Below are 20,217 nucleotides of genomic sequence, written 5' to 3' on the forward strand. Positions count from 1 at the left end.
TTGTCTCAATGAACTAAAATAATGTTAAATGCCTTCAAATCCTTTTTCTTTCTTTCTTTCTTTCTTTCTTTGGAACTGAGACTAACTTTTAAGAAAAGATTTGTATCAAACTGTAATGTAGAAATCACATATGAATAAGTGGCTGTGTCGCTGTCATAAAATGATGGTACCCCCCAGGATTTCACTGATTACTTACCAGACCTTTTCATTCACCTGGGGATTTGTAATATTTCACAGATTCTTTGGCAGAAAATTCAAATGAAAAAATTAAGTGATATTTTTGGCTTGCTAGATAATAAAATGAGAGAGTGATTCAGAATCTTATTGCTTCTATAGAACCAGTTGTGTGCTAAGCACTTCACAGATCATTTGTCCTCTAAGGATCAGCACCCAAAATTGCTAGATACTTTTAAAAAATCTTGGCCAAGGTACTTTTCCCCTAAGAGCTTCCAATGTAAATAGATCATGTATAGACAAAGAATGCAATGGACTGCAATGAACACAAATGATTGAGCACTGATGTGTGCATATTCTGTATTCATGTATTTTCTTGTATTATTAAAACTTAGAGGGGAGTAGGAGTTCTGGGTTTAAATAATGAATACACAACAAAGACTTTTAAAATCAGCTTATATAATTTTCATATAGAAGTGTACAGCAGCAAATTTAGATTTGAGCTAGAATGTTTTGTAATTTCACACTGCTGCTGTACACGTCTAGTAAAAAGAATATATATTATATATATATAATTTCATTGATTTTAATTTCATTTTTTTTCCATATGTGAGTCATGTTGGGGAAACCATTCAGGAACAGTGACTGAGTTCAACTTTAAGCAGAATAAAACACTGCACTATGTGAGCATATACAAAAGGAAACATGGCATGCTGAAGAAAAGACATTTGAACAGATGGAAAATGCAGGGCATTCCCAACAATCTATCAGTTGCTGGGATTGCTTTGCATTCTCCCAGAGCAGCAAGGAAATGTTGGCACAAAAGATAAAGTTCATGTCATGCAGATGTCAATTGTCCCTCCCAAGTATGTATATTGCCCATTCCAACGTCTAATTTTTAAAATTATTTTGTTAACAAAAACATTTTGCTGTAGGGCATAATGAGAGCAAGAGACGTAAAAGAAATAAATTGTGTTGTCGGTTTGTGACGAGTGATCATATGTTCTGAAAAGAATCTAGATTATGAGGAAATACGTCTGCTTATGACACACAAATGTTTACATGACGGCATTGAATTATAGCAATGCGCTCTGCAAGGGCTTGTGTTTTAGGACCATCTGGAAGCCATTGTTGGTATGGAATGTTGCTGGTTACCTGCTTGGCAGTGGCAGCTTCAGAGGTTAATGTTAAATCAATTCTTCAAAGTCCAAACTGACTTCTCATTGAAGGTGCAATTTCAGGTGTTGAAACTGATCTATAAAGACCTTTGTGGTTTGGATCCTGGCTACCTGAAGAGACCCCTTCTCCTTATGTGAGGCCACTGTTCATGATAGTCCCAAGGGTTGAATGTCTTGTGGCCAATGGCAGGGTGTTCTCAATGGAGAGCCCTTGACTTTGAAACTCACCACCAGGCTGGTAGGGCCTAAGTCTGTTGACTTTCAGGGTATGGTGCAAGGCCCATCTATTCTTAGACTGTAACAGAGTGATATGATTGGTAATTTAGATCTATTCAATGTGGGGTATTTTTCTGCTGTCATTTGTGATAGGCACCTATTTTATAACTTTCATAATAATATAAGCAGCTTTATAAATGACACACTGACATGTGTGTTTGCATTTCACTGAGAAAATATTTTATTTTAGGAGTAGGCGAGGTATAGTGACTTATGATGTGAGACAAGTCATGTTCCAGTGGTAAGAGCATGAGACTAAGGGCTTGTCTTCACTATGGGGGTAAGTCAACCTAAGTTACGTGAATAACATGAATTACGTGAATAACGTAGCTGGAGTCGACTTAGCTTAGGTTGACTTACCTCAGTGTCTTCACTGTGGTGCATCAATGGGAGATGCTCTCTGGTCGACTTCCCTTACTCTTGATGAAGAGCTGGATTACTGGGGTTGACTGGAGAGCTCTCTGCCATCGATTTAGCAGGTCTTCACTAGACCCGCTAAATCAATCCCTGCTGAATCGATTGCAGCAGCATCAATCTCCCCATAGTGAAGACCAGCCCTAAGAGACAGTAATTCCAGCATTCTAGTCCTTCCTTAGCCAATACGTCCCTCTGCCCGCGCCACTTCCCGCAGCCCCCATTGGCCGGGCACAGTGAACCGCAGCCAGTGGGAGCCACGATTGGCCGAACCTGTGGACGCAGCAGGTAAACAAACCGGCCAGGCCCACCAGGCGCTTTCCCTGCACAAGCGGTGTGCCAAGTTTGGGAAACGCTGGTATAAGCCAGGACTTGCAGCAGTGCAGCTTACTGTGGGATAAGTTGTATCAGTGCAAGTCAACATTTTTGCTGGTGTAGATACACTTGTGCAAAAAACTTCAGTATAGACAGGGTCTACCCACCTACATTCCTAGGTGTTTTAATTAGCTAATTGTAGCACCTAGTTCACAAGAGGATCAGTCCACTGTTGTTTGTAAGGTACTTTGAAGGTGAAACAAGAAACACACAGATTACCTTCAAGTAACCACCCCAAACAGTAACCACCCCAAACAGACCAAGAAATCAAGTAACCACCCCAAACAGACCAAGAAATCTGCTATCCAGGCACTCTGATACTACAGAACATGCTCCGAGGCGAAAGTCCAGGATACACTCCTTAACCGCCTTCACCAGACAAGGGCATTTCACCAGAGAAGTAGATTGCAAATACTCCGGGAGAACTTGCTTTAATATAGGACATAAAAACCTCCAACTGCACACTGATACTTGTCCCCTACACCCTACACTGGAACCCATAGAGGGTATCATTAAACAATTACAATCCATACTCAATGCAGACCCCATCCTGAAATAAATCTTCCCTGAGCCCCCTTTTCTGGCCTTTGAATAACCCTCCAACCTCACCAAGCTCATCATTAGAAGCAAGCTCCCTACAGACCAGGACACCAACTCAAAGCAGCACCAGACTCTGGCATAACAACAGATGCAAAACCTGCAGACTTATCTCCACTGCTACAATGATCGGTACCCCCCACAACACACCTCTCAAGATCTATGGGTCATACACATGCCTATCATAACAGGTGATGTACCTCAACCAGTGCATTAAATGCCCCAACAACAACTATGTAGACGAAACAAAACAATCACTACGCTCTCAAATGAACTCACACAGAAAACGGAAAAAAGACAGAAACACCATATCATCTATGGGTGAACACTTGTTACAAAATGATCACTCCATATCTGACCACTTAGTACTCATCCTCAAAGGAAACTTGCACAACATCTTCATGAGCCTGAGAGCTTAAATTCATAACTCTACTAAACACCAAAAATGATTTGTGGCTCATTACAACAATCTACGGCTGTAAGAGTGTTAACTGCCCACTTCACCTTGAATGGTTTCTTGCAACATGTGTTTTCTCTTTATCTGTTCTGCCTTGTATTTAGCTGTGGCACTTTGAGTCCCTTTTCCCAGACCTCAAGAGCTCTGTGTAAGCTCAAAAGCTTGTCTCACTCACCAACAGAATAACATGAGGGGGAAAGGAGTCCAGGAGAGCTGGCTGTTTTTAAAGAATCCTTATTGAGGTTACAGGGACAAACCATCCCAATGTGTAGAAAGAATAGTAAATATGGCAGGTGACCAGCTTGGCTTAACAGTGAAATCCTTGCTGATCTTAAACACAAAAAAGAAGCTTACAAGAAATGGAAGATTGGACAAATGACCAGGGAAGAGTATAGAAATATTGGTCGGACATGCAGGAGTGAAATCAGGAAGGTCAAATCACACCTGGAGTTGCAGCTAGCAAGGGATGTTAAGAGTAACAAGAAGGGTTTCTTCAGGTATGTTAGCAACAAGAAGAAAGTCAAGGAAAGCGTGCACTCCTTACTGAATGAGGAGGCAACCTAGTGACAGAGGATGTGGAAAAAGCTAATGTACTCAATGCTTGTTTTGCCTCTATCTTCACGAACAAGGTCAGCTCCCAGACTACTGCACTGGGAAGCACAGCATGGGGAGGAGCTGACCAGCCCTCTGTGGAGAAAGAAGTGGTTCAGGACTATTTAGAAAAGTTGGACGAGCACAAGTCCATGGGGCCGGATGCGCTGCATCCGAGAGTGCTAAAGGAGTTGGCGGATGTGATTGCAGAGCCATTGGCCATTATCTTTGAAAACTCATGGCGATTGGGGCAAGTCCCGGATGACTGGAAAAAGGCTAATGTAGTGCCCATCTTTAAAAAAGGGAAGAAGGAGGATCCTGGGAACTACAGGCCAGTCAGCCTCACTTCAGTCCCTGGAAAAATCATGGAGCATGTCCTCAAGGAATCAAGTCTGAAGCACTTAGAGGAGAGGAAAGTGATCAGGAACAGTCAGCATGGATTCACCAAGGGCAAGTCATGCCTGACTAATCTAATTGCCTTCTATGACGAGATAACTGGCTCTGTGGATGAGGGGAAAGCAGTGGACGTGTTGTTCCTTGACTTTAGCAAAGCTTTTGACACAGTCTCCCACAGTATTCTTGCCAGCAAGTTAAAGAAATATGGGCTGGATGAATGGACTATAAAGTGGATAGAAAGTTGGCTAGATTGTCGGGCTCAACGGGTAGTGATCATTGGCTCCATGTCTAGTTGGCAGCCGGTATCAAGTGGAGTGCCTCAAGGGTCGGTCCTGGGGCCGGTTTTGTTCAATATCTTCATAAATGATCTGGAGGATGGTGTGGATTGCACCCTCAGCAAGTTTGCAGATGACACTGAACTGGGAGGAGAGGTATATAAGATGGAGGGTAGGGATAGGATACAGGGGGCCCTAGACAAATTGGAGGATTGGGCCAAAAGAAATCTGATGAGGTTCAACAAGAACAAGTGCAGAGTCTTGCACTTAGGACGGAAGAATCCCATGCACTGCTACAGACTAGGGACCAAATGGCTAGGCAGTAGTTCTGCAGAAAAGGACCTAGGGGTTACAGTGGATGAGAAGCTGGATATGAGTCAACAGTGTGCCCGTGTTGCCAAGAAGGCCAATGGCATTTTGGGATGTATAAGTAGGGGCATTGCCAGCAGATCGAGGGACGTGATCATTCCCCTCTATTTGACATTGGTGAGGCCTCATCTGGAGTACTGTGTCCAGTTTTGGGCCCCACACTACAAGAAGGATGTGGAAAAATTGTAAAGCGTCCAGCGGAGAGCAACAAAAATGATTAGGGGACTGGAACACATGGCTTATGAGGAGAGGCTGAGGGAATTGGGATTGTTTAATCTGCGGAAGAGAAGAATGAGGGGGGATTTGATAGCTGCTTTCAACTACCTGAAAGGGGGTTCCAAAGAAGATGGATCTAGACTGTTCTCAGTGGTAGCAGATGACAGAACAAGGAGTAATGGTCTCAAGTTGCAGTGGGGGAGGTTTAGGTTGGATATTAGGAAAAACTTTTTCACTAGGGGGGGTGGTGAAACACTGGAATGCATTACCTAGGGAGATGGTGAAATCTCCTTCCTTAGAAATTTTTAAGGTCAGGCTTGACAAAGCCCTGGCTGGGATGATTTAGTTGGGGATTGGTCCTGTTTTGAGCAGGGGGTTGGACTAGATGACTTCCTGAGGTCCCTTCCAACCCTGATATTCTATGATTCTATGATTCTATGAACAGAAGTTGGTCCAATAAAAGATTTTACCTCCCTCACCTTGTCTCTAGTTTTGCTGACAGTACAAGTTCCTTTCTTACATGAGCAGTAAATGAGAGGATGTCAGATATATAGCAGATTTGAGGCAGTATAGGGAAGGGGTTTCAGTAAGAATACACTTCATTATAAAAGTTATTTTAGTTTCTTTTTGTAATCATCAGTTCATCCTACTTGATCCATCTTTCTTCAAACAGTTCAATTTTGAATCTAAAACAGTCACCAAATCATTCAGTTTCTCTTCAATCTTCTCATTCTTTCTGACCTTATTTCTGTAGTGGGTGTTTGCTTTTACAACCTTCAATCTCATTTATTGACCATGATGCATATTTTTAAGTGTTTATTTGTACTTGTATTTGTATTCTGGGATCTTCAGACATGTTCAACATTGGTTTAACTCGGCTCCCATTGAAGTCAATGGTTAAACTCTCAATAAGGTCAATGGGAGCAGAGTTAGGCCAGTGCAAATGCATTTGAAAATCCCTCCCTAAAAATGCAGTAAATACTCCACTTCCTCACCAGCTGACTCTGCAGCACTGCCAAACCCCTGCAGCACACAGAGGAGAGGTGATCATCATTTATCCAAGGAGAACCTTGTATTATTAAGGCTGGTGAACAAGTACATCTTTCTGACTGTTCCATAGGAATATGGGGAAATACCAAGTAGACTTGTGTGTAAGCAAAGATGTTTAATAGGCAACCTAATCAAGTTATTTTATTTAACATAATATGTTTATTTTAGCAGGCAGAAGAAAGCACACAAAGTAGACAGCTGGATATATACCTGTTGATTATTCCTTCTCACTTAGAATCCAGTCCTATAGCGTGCTGCTCAGCACCTCACAAGACCAGGCCCTTTAATTCTCTCAGACTTATCTGTCTTGTCTTTCCTTAGTCTTCCTTTTGTCATTAAGGACCATATTCTGATACTTGATTTAAAGCCTGAACCAATGAGAGGTTCTAAGCTTCTGTAGGGGCCTTGCGTGGGATCAGGGGAAATGGAATCAAGCCTAGGATGTGCTGTGCAACCAACTCATTGCAGTTTCCAGGCTGCAGTACATAAATTGTCTACGCGCCTACCACATAGGGTGGTTAGCCAATGGATCTATATAGTTTGTTGACCTACTGGCGTTGCCTCTGTCCCATTCTGCATCCTCTCCCAAATGCCTTCTGCATTGCTGTTGAGAGAGCTGCCCTGGAGCGAAGTCCAAAGGTGTGTGCCAAGGGAGTTCCACCAAGTCCCGTTACATGACATCTCCACCGTCCACTTCCTCTCTCCAACTCCATGCAGCGGAACACCTGTGGTTCTTCTGCTTTCCAGGTCCTGTCACTTACTCCAAGAGCGGGGATCGGAGTGAGGAGTCGTGCCCCTTAGAACTGGAATTTAAAAGCAAAAATATTCCTACATGATGCTGTGTTGTTCAAAACAATCTGCTGTAAATGCAGAGCTTTTATGGAGTCCTGCTTAGTAAGAAGTTTTCTTAGTTATGAGTTTTAACAGAATGGTAGCCACTCAGGGTGACGGCATAGCTTTGTGTCTGCACAACATCATTGCTTCCCAGTGAGCAGCCGTGTCTTTCACGTTGTGGTTAATTGCTAGAAGTAAAAATGCTTTTTTGCTGCAGTCAGAGCTCAGCTTGTCTTCTGTTATCAGACGCTGTACCTGTTTCCTTCATGTAGACACACAGAAACACTGGAGGCTGTCATTGTTGTATCCTTCTCTGATACGCTGGAATGAACAAGTTCCTGGAAAAGAATTTCTGCTCCAGAGGTGATTCAGATTCTTGCCTTTGGCCTATCAGCCACGATGGGCAAAATGAAGAAGCAATTGAGTTTTAACAAACGTTAAAAGGTGTTTCATGGGGGCCAGGCTGTTCACATGTTTGCAATGGCCTCTGCCAGAGGAGTTCGACTCCTATGTCCTAAGAGAGGGAGAATGATGTATAGAGGAGGCTGTGTACTTCTATCTGTGGAGTAACCAAGAAAGATTTGTCTGTCCTACAGCATACTCTGTCAATATCTGAAACAATATTAGCCTACCTATCACAGAAAGAGCATCTTATTTGTTCTCCGTACCCCTGAACAGATGAGGAGCAGTATGTACAAATGGAGGAGGGGAGATATGTGAAGGAAGTTAAACCAGCCAGTGATGGAAAGTGCTCCCATTTCTTTCTCCAGCATAAAACTTTTCATCCAAAGTATAATAGTTCAAGGCAAAGAACTAATCTGACCAGCTTCCTAAGACTGAGTGATCAGGAACTGTAAGGCTACGGTGTAACCTTAACACAAACTGGCAGAAAAGTTTAGGCTGTAACTTTGACTTAATTACTAAGAATCTGCCTGCCTTTCCTGCCTACACACTGCATTATGGACTGGTCTTGGTTACCTGCTCTACCTATCTTCACAATCTAGCCGCGAACAGTTTTGGTTGACCACATCACTTCCCTGTTGAAAGTTAATACTGTTTGACTCATTCTGTGTTGCTAACACCACGCCAAAGAAAACAAGCTTAAAGAATAACCTGCTTGTATGCAGTTTGGAAACTACTCAGAGGCCCTGCTTTCAAAATACTATACAGTAGCTTACTATATCTCTCTGCAGCTGCAAAGAAAATGAAGGAAGTAAAAATGGTGCAAAAATATAAAATAAAGACTAGGCAGAACCACAAGAAATTCATGAACTCTCAATGAGCTGGAATCCTGCTTGGGCATTACATAGTATTACTACAGTGGAGAGACTGTTAAGTCAAAGAAGAAAAAGTTCACGCCATTTCACTGAAAAGTCAGGTATTCTGAACTATTGCACAGCAAAACAATTGTGAGTTAAATTACGTTCCCTGTACTCAAGGAAGGCAAAGATTTTTTTAATTTTATTTTCCTGCTGAAGTGAAGAAACAGATTGACAAAGCCAGAAGAGTACTCAGAAGTCACCTACTGCAGGACAGACCCAAGAAAGAAAATAACAGAACGCCACTAGCCATCACCTTCAGCCCCCAACTAAAACCTCTCCAACGCATTATCAAGGATCTACAACATATCCTGAAGGATGACCCATCACTCTCACAGATCTTGGGTGACAGGCCAGTCCTTGCTTACAGATAGCGCCCCAACCTGAAGCAAATACTCACCAGCAACCACACACCACACAACAGAACCACTAACCCAGGAACCTATCCTTGCAACAAAGCCCGTTGCCAACTGTGTCCACATATCTATTCGGGGACACCATCATAGGGCCTAATCACATCAGCCACACTAGCAGAACCTCGTTCACCTGCACATCTACCAATGTGATATATGCCGTCATGTGTCAGGAATGCCCCTCTGCCATGTACATTGGTCAAACCGGACAGTCTCTATGTAAAAGAATAAATGGACACAAATCAGACTTCAAGAATGATAACATTCAAAAACCAGTTGGAGAACACTTCAGCCTCTTTGGTCACTTGATTACAGACCTAAAAGTTGCAATTCTTCAACAAAAAAACTTCTAAAACAGACTCGACTGCTGAATTGGAATTAATTTGCAAACTGGATACAATTAACTTAGGCTTGAATAGAGACTCGGAGTGGATGTGTCATTACACCAAGTAAAACTATTTCCCCATGTTTATTCCCCCACCCTCACCCCCCACTGTTCTTGTCCGACATTCTTGTCAACTGCTGGAAATGGCCCACCTTGATTATCACTACAAAAGGTTCTTCCCCCACCCTTCCCGCCTTGGCTCTCTTGCTCGTAATAGCTCACCTTAAGTGATCACACTGGTTACAGTGTGTATGGTAACACCCATTGTTTCATATTCTCTTTGTATATAAATCTCCCCACTGTATTTTCCACTGAATGCATCCAATGAAGTGAGCTGTAGCTTACGAAAGCTTATGCTCAAATAAATTTGTTAGTCTCTAAGGTGCCACAAATGCTCCTTCTCCTTTTGCAAATACAGACTAACATGGCTGCTACTCTGAAACAGTGTAGCTAATTTTTTCATGGGAGAAGGATAATGTTTTCATGTGTTGTCCAAGTTTGAACAGTAAATAGCTAAGGTGGGGAAAATTCACTTTTCCTGTTGTAATTCCCTGGCTTAGACTCGGAGAATGAGCAATGGTTATTGTAGCAATGCAGGCATAATCCCGTAGTGTAGACAGAGTCAAAACTGATGGAAGGCTTTTTCTGTAGGGGAAGGAATGCCACCTTCCCAAACAACAGTAGCTAGGTTGATGGAGGGACTCTTCCATCGACACAGCTGTAACTAGGGTTTAGGTGGGGGTGTGAATTTTTCCTTACCTAACTTTAAGTTTAGGCCAGGTCTTAGATTTTGTCATTCCAGTTGAGGCAAGGTAGGATCAGGAAGTATATACTGCCTAAAGGAATTAACTCTCCCAGGTTCCCAATCTGGTACCTTTTGCAAGCCCTCAAATGTACTGATTAAATCATTTAACCAAAAAGGAATAACAGTATGAAACTAATGTCTCTTTAGATTTTTACTTTGGACAGAGCTATCATTTTCTACTTTTGTTTCCACACCTGTTCATTTATTCATGTCGCCAGCAATTATGTGTTAGTCCCCAGACTGTAGATGTGGCCTATTGTGGCATAGCTAAGGTGCTGTAGCTCTGCTGGCATAACCCTTTAGTGTAGACGCAGCCTACTACAGCAATGGAAGTGGTTTTTCTGTTGGTGTAGGAACGCCGCTGCCCTGAGTGACGGTAGCTAGGTCGATAGAAGCATTCTTCCATCAACCTCACTGTGTCACCACTGAGGGTTAGGCTGGCATAGCTATTGTGCTCTGGAGTGTGGATTTTTCACACCTCTGAGTGCAGTAGCCATGTTGACCTAACTTTTAAGGCCTTAGCCCCATGTCTGGAGTATATTTTTAGGGAAGTTTATGTGAGGGAAAATGCAAACAATAAAGAAACAAAGGAGGCTTTTGGCAGTGTGTTGCTCATGTTCTAACCTTGACAGGGATTAGCTCTTTTAAAAGTACATATGTTGTGGTTAAAAAAAAGTAAGATGAGGGTATAATTTTGAAAACCAATGTAACTTCCATGAACTGATTCTTCTTTAAAACATTCCATATGCTCTGTTGCATTATTGTTACGTCAGTGAGCTGGCCTATTCCCACATGTGAACCTTGTGATGCTCCCAGCAGTGATGCACGTGCATGAGTACCAGCCTCAGGGCAGACGGTTAAAAAACAGGGCACAAACCCCACATCGGTTGTGAGTTCTGAACTTAGATTTCACCAACGAACTACATCAAGTGCAGACACTTCAAGCACTTTAACAGCCTTAACGTGGAGACACAGACAGGCCTCTTCGGTACTCCAGTCTGTCTTGCCACCCAGGGGAGCGCATCGCTGTGATAGATGGCCCCGTGTAACATGAATCACAGCAATATTCAGGTTACTCCTAAACCCAAAGACACAGTCACTTATCCCAGGTCAATTGCGCTTTTGGTCTCACACCAGAGACAATGCTTGTAGCCAGTCCTCCAGTAAACTATATGAAGATGTATTAAATAGCAAAAGGAAATTAGAGAGATTTTACAAGTTTAAAGCAAGCACACATAGTCACACAAATGAGTTACAGACTTAGGTTAGAAAAGGTAATATAGGCTTCTATAATCCGCAAGCTCTATTTGTCCTTTAGGGCTAGCCCAGGCTTAAACAGCTGGTGTTCTCTTGCTTATGCCTAGAAACACTTTGCCTCTCCCACTCCTTAGAATCCAACCACCTTTGGTTTGGGGGTTTTATGCCCTTCCTGCTATATGCAAACTCAGCTGATGGGAGGAATCCACTTACATGACTCATGGGGACAGAGCAGAACAGTCTTTAGTCCTTTTGTTGATGGCATCTCAATCCACATGTAGGGAGGGTAAGATGCAGCTATAGCCTGTCTGGTATTGATGGGTCTCCTTTTTGGAGAGTGGCGTAACAATTTCTGTAGAAAAACAGCTCTTCACACCAGTTCATGTCCCTCTCCTGAATGGCAATTCACACAGTCACAGAGACTCACCATACAACTGCTCAAATATTACAGTACCATATGGAGCACTGATATTACAAGTGAGATTAATGCATGCAGCAACTCACAAGCATTCAGTACTGAACGCTTTCTGATAATTCCGATACCTATTTTATCAATATTAACTCACAAGTGAGCCAGTCAGATTCCAGCTATGTATCTGTCAGTGTCCAGTTGAGACATGAGGACCTTAGCATGAACTGGCCCCTGGCCTGCCAGCATCCATATCCATATCAGTCACCAGTCAGTAGAAATGTTGGTGGAGGAATGGGAAGCAAAACAAATTTCCTTTTTGTTAAGGTTTGGGTAGGGTATATTCTAGCTACCAGTTAGTACTGTACAGCAGGGGTTCGCAACCCTTTTCTTGCTGAGGCCACCCTCAACATGTTATAAAAACACCAAGGCCCAGTGGGGGCTCTCGCTGCGGGCGGGACCCTTGTGCATAGGCATAGTTTTACTTCTATTTGGGGAGCAAGGGCTCGAGCCAGCTCTGCACTGTGGGGTCCAGGGAGGGAGCGCCACCTCCACCCCCTGACTGACTCAGGAGGCCACCCAGCCTGTCTGGGCTGTGTGGGATATGCAACCAAAAATTATAACTTCAAGTGGGGACTCAGTTCAAAAAGTTTGAAAACAGCTCAGGGTACAGGGAGAGGGATATCTAGGGGCTGTGTGCGAGCATGGGGGTAGCTCAGGATACAGGGAGAGGGGTATCTAGGGGCTGTGTGCAGGCAGGGGAGTAGCTCAGGGTGCAGGGAGGGGTAGCTAGGGACTGTGTGCATGCAGGGAGTAGCTAGGGGCTGTGTGCGAGCATGGGGGTAGCTCAGGGTACAGGGAGAGGGGTATCTAGGGGCTGTGTGCAGGCAGGGGAGTAGCTCAGGCTGCAGGGAGGGGTAGCTAGGGACTGTGTGCATGCAGGGAGTAGCTAGGGGCTGTGTGCGAGCATGGGGGTAGCTCAGGGTACAGGGAGAGGGGTATCTAGGGACTGTGTGCAGGCAGAGAAGTAGCTCAGGGTGCAGGGAGGGGTTAGCTAGGGACTGTGTGCATGCAGGGGGTAGCTAGGGGCAGTGTACACGTGCCGCGGGGTGGGGGAACCCGCAATGCGGCTTCCAGCTTTGGAGGGGGGTGCTGGGGCTTCTGGCTTCAGCCCCCTGCTGCTCCTGGCTTGTGGGGGGGAAGTTTGCCGGCTTCAGCCCTGCCCCGCTCCCAGCTTCATGGCCCCCCTGAAAGTGTTCATGGATCCCCAGGGGGCCGCGGACCTGTGGTTGAGAACCACTGCTCTACAGTTCTTGTCAACCCAGAATGTACTTTTTTGAACAGAACAGGTTTAAACAGGAGGATGGGGAAAAAAAGAACATGGAAAACTAATTTAACACATGTACAAGTTGGATTATCAGGGTGGAGAAATAGAAATGCCCAGACAAGTTCAGGAGCTGCCAGAAAGGCAGCTAAGGTTGTGAAGTCTGAGTCCCATAGTAGGGAGAGATCATAGTGGGAATGTCTAACATCTATAAATGCTTGCAGATACCAACATTTCAGGATATTTACTTTGTATATTTTGGCATGTGATGTTGACAGTTTGTGTTGTAATGGTTATAAAGCTTTAACTTTTTGAATTCCAATGTCTACTGTCATTAAATAATTTTTGTCTGACCCTCCCCCTCCCAGTGTACCACAATGGTGAAAATTTTAATTGATAAAAATTGAAAAATGTGCTTAAAAATAAACATTGATCTTGTCCATCAAAATTATTTTAAAAATAAAAATTGAATTCTGCCAAGGCTACTCTTAAAATAATATGCAGTTTCAAAGAGGAGGTAATGTAGCTTGAGGTTTTGGACTGGAAGACTAAACATATTCATATTTTATGTCTTTTCTTGTTATCTTCTCTTCTTTTCCACCTGATTCTGTAAATATAAATATGTAAGAAGTTTAAAGAAATAAATAATAAAGTAGGCTTAAAGGAAGATAACTCTGGAGTTTATTTCTTTTTGCAAGAAGCAAGAGGCAACTAGAAATGCTGACATTGTATCCCTATGGCCAGCCACAATATTAAACACTAAATGAGTAAACATTTACAATTAACATTCAGTGTGCAAAAAAATGGGGGCTGCCAAGATATTTTGGTTTTGTTATTTTCAAAATCCAGCATTCCAGCCAGATGGACCCAGTCCAAGCTGAATGCTCTACAGTCTCTTAAAGCCTATAAAACTGCACTTCCCCCATTTAGAGGAAAATGACTTTCATGTTTCATTATTTCAGTAAAAATATCAGAACAGTTAGTGTTTTTGCTATGCACCTTATTTCAAATTCTGTGCAAAGAAGGTGATATTTAAAAGGGATATAAAAATGTGATTCAACCAAACAGATTGGATGCCCTGTTTATTCTAAATAGAGTCCTAAATACTGCATTAATTCCATGACCTTGCACTCCAGGAAAAAACCTGCCACCCCCTTCTTCCCTCTCTGTGTTCAGAGGACACTTGACGCAACAGAAGCAATGGGAGTTTTGAGAAGGCAAGGAATGAAGGGTTGGGCCCCAGTGTCAAGTATAATCTATCATTTGGCACTACAAGCGCTGAGCCCAATTCTCCTTTCTTACATCAGTTTCACACCTCACTGATTTCAGTGGAGTTACTTCTGCTTTACACAAGCTGGAGTGCGAAGAGAATCAGATTTTCAGGGCCAAATCCTAAACTGCTGTAAAGCATTAACATCAATGGAGCTGCACCAATTGATACCAGGTGAGGATCTGGCCCACAAGAGAACAAGAAGAAGACTGTTCAATTGACTAACCCATGTGAGGGAAAACAAATCACGGTCTGGCAAGTGACCTACCACAAATTATTCTGTTTCATAAATACAGAACACCTAAATGTTTTTATGTTCACCCTTAATATTATTACCTCTCTGTTATTTTCTCTCTGCCTCTCTGCTGTGACTGGTTCCCTTTGTTCCCTTTAAACTCAATACTGTCACTATTTTCATGGGCTATAAAGTGTGAGAGGACTGCATTGTGAATGAATACCTGTTCCATCATTCGCCATCCTCACATACAGAGGAAGGATGGTTTTGTGATTAAGCACTAAATTAGGCGTCAGGAGTCTGCCACTCACTCTGTTACTGTGGGCAAGTCAATTTTTCTTTCTGTGACTCAATTCCCCCACCTATAAAATGGGGATAGTAATAAATCCCTCCCTCACAAGGCTGACATGAGGATACATTCACCAACGTTTGCAGACTGCTCCGAGTAAAGCCAATAAATAAATACGTTGCTCTGGGAATACTCAGCCCATGCATTTTTGTAGCCTGGGGAAGCCATTTATATTAGTTACATTTTTCCGATACTGCATGTTGACGCTGCGCAGACGCTTGTGACGTTAAACTTCTTATGTTGCTGCCTGCCAGCGTCATCTCGCAGAAAAAGGCTGCGTAGCTCGGTTGGTTAAAAACCAACCACTCGCTTTTGCAGTAAGTGGCACTTACCTGAAATGACATTTCCAGTGATATGTCTCAGTAGCTCCCATCACAAAGCTGCCACACAAAACAAATGACCGTTTCCTCAAGACGCAGCCAGGGGAATCCTGTAATTCTTCTAAGTAACATTTACATCAGTGGAATCTTAAAAGTCCTGGTTCAAATCCTCCCCCTCCAATCCCTTGCTCTCGCCACAGAGATTCCCGCTGCCAGGCTTTCGCACTGAACTGCGCTGGTCACGTAGGGCACACGTAGCTGTGCCGTTATCGCACGTTGACACTTTGCCTCCTACATTGATGGAAAGGGCTGATGTTGTTAACGCCCCGCTCAGAGAGGTGCTAGGCCAATGGAAGAATTCTTCTGTCGACCTAGCCGTGTCTACACGGGTGGTTAGGTGGAGGGAATTACATTGCACGAGGCACACAATTTTTTCACAGCCTGGAGTAATGTAGCAAGGTGAAAGCTAATTTTTAAGTGTAGAGCTGGCCTTAGAGAGAGGATTTTGTAAACTGGTTGAAAGAATCCTGGGTACTGGAGCAGGTGCACTCTCAGAGTGCTTAAAGTAAATTGAAACAGGAAGGGGAGCTCTCATCTCACCAGCTTTTGTCCAGCCCTCATCCCACTGACTTCAGTGGGGTTACTCAAGTGCCACCAGTATATCTAGGGGTTGTACAGACAAGCCCTTAATTTCCATGCCACAGGAATAATATGTGATGCCATGAGAGCAGCACCTGACAGAGAAGAAGGAGGGAAGCTAAGGGGGTAAAACATTACACAGAGCACTAAATTAAAAGCATAAATTGATTGATTTGAGAATAACATATATTACGTCAATAGATTTGCTAGGGGTTACTCTGAATCCTGGCCCAGGGGCCTTCAATCCAGCAGGCTCATGTTTAATATAATCAGAATGTACGAGACATTTTACATATGTACACAGCTTGCGTGACTCAGTGTGTTTGCATTCAAGTCAAGTGCCATAAGCTAAGGATTTGAATCAGAATCCAGATTTGCATTGCTGACAAATGAAAGAAAGTTGTGTTTGAACTACTAAAGTGTTGGATGAAAGTCTCTTTTTTTTCCCCTTAAAGCCTTCTTAATGATAAAATCACGACTCTAGACTGTGTCTTTTTAATTTTTTTCCCTGGGATAATTTATAGTGCAGTGTGGAATCTGAGAAAGTGCAAGCTGCGCCAAAGGGTCTGGTCGGAGAAAGAAAACTGAGCCAGTGAGATTTGGAACCATAATGCGAGTTATAGAATTTAATTTTAGAATTGTAGCTACTGGGAACTGCTTTTAAATGTACATTTCCCCCCTAGAATGAAAAAAGAAGTGCCTATGTCTCGATTAAAGTGTTGTTACAGCTCTGTGAAAGAGTGCTTTGTACTGTAGGGGACAGACAGAACTTTTCAGAGAGCACTCTCTGTTCGTTTGGTGATAGGTCTCAGGTGCAACACTGGTAGCTGTATGTTTACATTTAGAATCTTTCATTTGCATTCAGCAACATGGTGTCAGGCTCTAATGACGAGATACTTTGATAGTGAGCTTAATCATATAGAACTGGAAGCAAGGGGACACAAATGGGATGGAAAGTGGTGACAATATGTAAACTTTTAGGCAATTAGCGAACTCCTTTCCACCCCCAGGAGGCAGGAAAGAGATGACTCAGAGTTGTCCTTTCATGGTGCCCTTGTGCATCTGGACAGGGCTTTCATCCCCTGAACCAATAGACCTTGGAAATTCTGTGCTGGATCTGTGCCATTCCACTGCTTTCTCCAAAGGCTGTCCCCCATGCTCACATACTCCAGACCTCACCCTCCCACCACCACCAACCCAACAAAGTTTTACCAGGAGGCTGGAGCAGGGCTTACCAGGGCTTCCCCCATGGCCACTGGCTCTGAAACTCCCCTGGGATGGCAGCTGAGTTCACTGTGCACTGGCATACACCACTTAAGATAGCAACGAGTACATCAGCATTATCTCGCAAGATGTTCTTCAGGGCACAGCAGGGGACGGGACAGTCCAACCTTTTAATGTTTTGGAAACGCCCGATATTAGTAAAAGACACTTTGTTTCCCCATAGTTTCCATTTGTTAAACACGGTGTCTTGTATTCCTTTCCTGTTCATTTGTAAAGAGCAGTTCCTAAAGCATCCGAGAACATTATTTGTTTGGGGTTGGGGTTTTATTTCTGTAGTATCATTCCTTGTCTAATTGCAGTGAATTATGACAATCTGGGTTTGAATGCTTGAGGAGCTACTTCAGTACAGGTTTAGGTGACAGAAGCTGAAAATATGTATTTGAAAGGCCCTCGCCCCACCAAATGCACCTTTTTTATACACAATAATAGGGATAATAGGGTGCTGTGACTTCTAGTGGATTTTTTTTTGAGTAGTCCATACCTCATAAGAGTTACACCGCTTTGTGATATCATTACTGTGCATGACTTGATTGTGTCTCCTGTTAATACAGAGCAAACAGTCTTTGCTGAATTTCAGATGGCCACTAGCCAGTTAGGTACATTGCCAATGGACTGAGGAAAAAAAAGGCATATGTCAGTGAGATTTTCTGATCTTTTTCCCCCCCTCCCACACTAGGACATCGTCAGAAACTAGATGAACAGACAAAGCCCGGGAGCTTGTCCTTTTCAGAGCGTCTGAGTGAACTGGAGCAGTTGCGTCGCACAGCCATGAGGGTCAGCCCACATCACCCAGCCCCCACACCTAACCCACGAGCTTCCTTGAGCCACACCACTGCTTTTAACCCTCAGCCTCAGAGTCAGATTCAGGGTAAGTACCTGAAACCTCCCCTAAAGTGAAGGAACCGCTGTTGGTCATCAAAGTCTTAACATAGTCTGCAGTACTAGATGGCCCTTCAGGTTGCTTTTCCCCCTGCCACAAATAACTTCCATGTTGTTTTGGTAACCAGGAGATGCATGGAAGACAGCACAACAGCTGTGATGGTAGGGTGGCCTACATGAAAAGCAGTTCTTCGGGACCTGAGGAAGAGCTCTGTGTAGTTCTAAAGCTTGTCCCGCTCACCAACAGAAGTTGATCCATGAAAGATGTTACCTCCCCCACCTTGTCTCTCTAATGGCAATTCCATTTCCAGAGGTCACTTGTGACGTTTTGATAAAACACAGTGGGAGGAAGATGGGGGTGAGAAAGGCACATAGAACAGATTTTCTTCGCTTACCTTGCAGCATTCAGCTGTGGGGTTTTTTTCTAACAAGTGACCATATGTTTTTTTAAAGTCTAGCACCTTTTTAACGTGCATCTACTGTAGCAACTTTCACTTGGACAGTAGAGTTCATGGTGTTATCCTCAGATGTCTTGGGACTGTAATTCTTCAAGCCTTCTTAAAAAAAAAGATGCTGTACTCTTGGATTTTTTTGTATATGTAGCTGTATTCCCTGATGAATATTTAGTCAGTGAATTATATGCATTTGTGAAGGAGACACACTGTCAGCAACTTGCAGTAGTTTTCCTAAGAAACCATTTACACACAAAAGCTCTGAGCCCATTGTTCAGCAGAGAAGACCAGTCTAGAACTAAGTACTTGCACTGCTAGTAAGAGCAAACATTTGTGATATAAGGATATTCTATAGCTTTTATTTTAATTAAAACTTCTAAGAGGGGACTCAAAATGTTGACTTCATTTGTGATTCAAGTCCAGATAATATGAATGAAATCAAGCAACCCAGTCTTGGATAATTTTCTGAAATCTTACTTTGCATCCATTAAATCAGGTGAAATTCAGTTGGCATTGAATCAGATGACTCCTGTATATTTTACAAAATTGTCAAAAATGCAGATGTATAATTAAGCACATCTAAAATTAAGGTAAATGACCATATTTATCTTAGCAAATGCTGTTGCTTGATGGAATTAAACTTTGTCCTTCCAGTCAGAATGAAATAGATTTGATCAAGCTTCTCCCCTGGTGTTCTGGATAGAACTAGTTATAGTGGTTTTGAATCAATAGTTTTTCTTCAGTGTTCTATTTTTTAAAATCTGGGTTAGCGTGCAGCACTCTTTGCACTACTTGTAGAAAAGCGTATTACTTCTGTAACTAAAGTGTTCGTTATATATCCTTATCTTCTCGGGCCTGATCGTGGGGCCATTGAAGTCACTTGCAAACCTCCCATTGACTTCAGTGCGTACAGGGTCTGGGTCTGGCCACTACTGAGAAGTAAGTGAGTTGTTGAATTAAATCAACATGCTATCGTGAATTGCATTGCAAAAAAAAAAAAAAAGTATGCAGAAAAGTTCAAGGAGCACATAGGTCCTTCCTGGAGCTGCTCCAATTTACACCAGCAGAGGATCTGGTCTTACATCTCTAAAGACTTTTGGCAGTCACCTTGCTGAGAGTCTGATTTGGAGAACAAAGTAAGTTTGATTTCTTCTGCCTTCAGATATATTGCTATCAAAGAAAATGAATGTATTATTATGGCTACATGGGTGGAGGTATTAGTAGCAGACTTGCATTCTTCAACTACTTTGGAACACTATATGCGTAGCAGAGTATCAGGTTTAACATCAACTATCCCTCTTTTCTTGTTCTGTTTTAGACCTCTTCAGTAGTACAACTTCAGAGCAATATAACTCTTTCACACTCCTCTAGGGATTCAGCTGCTACTTCCGGAAATGTATTTAGTATATTGCTTTGCTTCTTAAAATATAATTTTGATACATTTAGCCTGTGAATTTATAGGTGTAGGTCAGAAAATGATAGCAATTGAACTGCTAATGTTTCCTCATTGATATTCTTATGCTAAATCACCAGTTTAGTTGTTTTTTTCCCCCTCCATGAAAATTGCACATTAGCCTGACCAAAATTTGAACAGCTTGGTGAGACTTGTAGCCACTAACAGGAAAATAAGGCTAAGGCTAAAGCCTCTTTCGGTCAAAATGTAGGGCTATTTATG

General features: G+C 42.8%; 1 protein-coding gene across 6 annotated transcripts in view; it reads left to right on the forward strand.

Annotated features, from left to right (window-relative positions):
* RUNX1 (RUNX family transcription factor 1) overlaps nt 1–20,217 on the forward strand; it is a 210,648-nt gene that overhangs the window by 149,720 nt on the left and 40,711 nt on the right. For 4 of the 6 annotated variants that reach the window (XM_073361398.1, XM_073361365.1, XM_073361366.1 and 1 more), the window contains one exon: nt 17,888–18,079. The exons of the other annotated variants lie outside the window; for them this stretch is intronic. In XM_073361398.1, coding sequence (XP_073217499.1) covers nt 17,888–18,079 — 192 coding nt within the window. The remainder of the gene's footprint in view (nt 1–17,887; nt 18,080–20,217) is intronic. 6 annotated transcript variants of the gene reach the window in all.

The sequence above is a fragment of the Lepidochelys kempii genome, chromosome 1, assembly GCF_965140285.1.
Source record: "Lepidochelys kempii isolate rLepKem1 chromosome 1, rLepKem1.hap1, whole genome shotgun sequence".
NCBI lineage: Eukaryota > Metazoa > Chordata > Testudines > Cheloniidae > Lepidochelys > Lepidochelys kempii.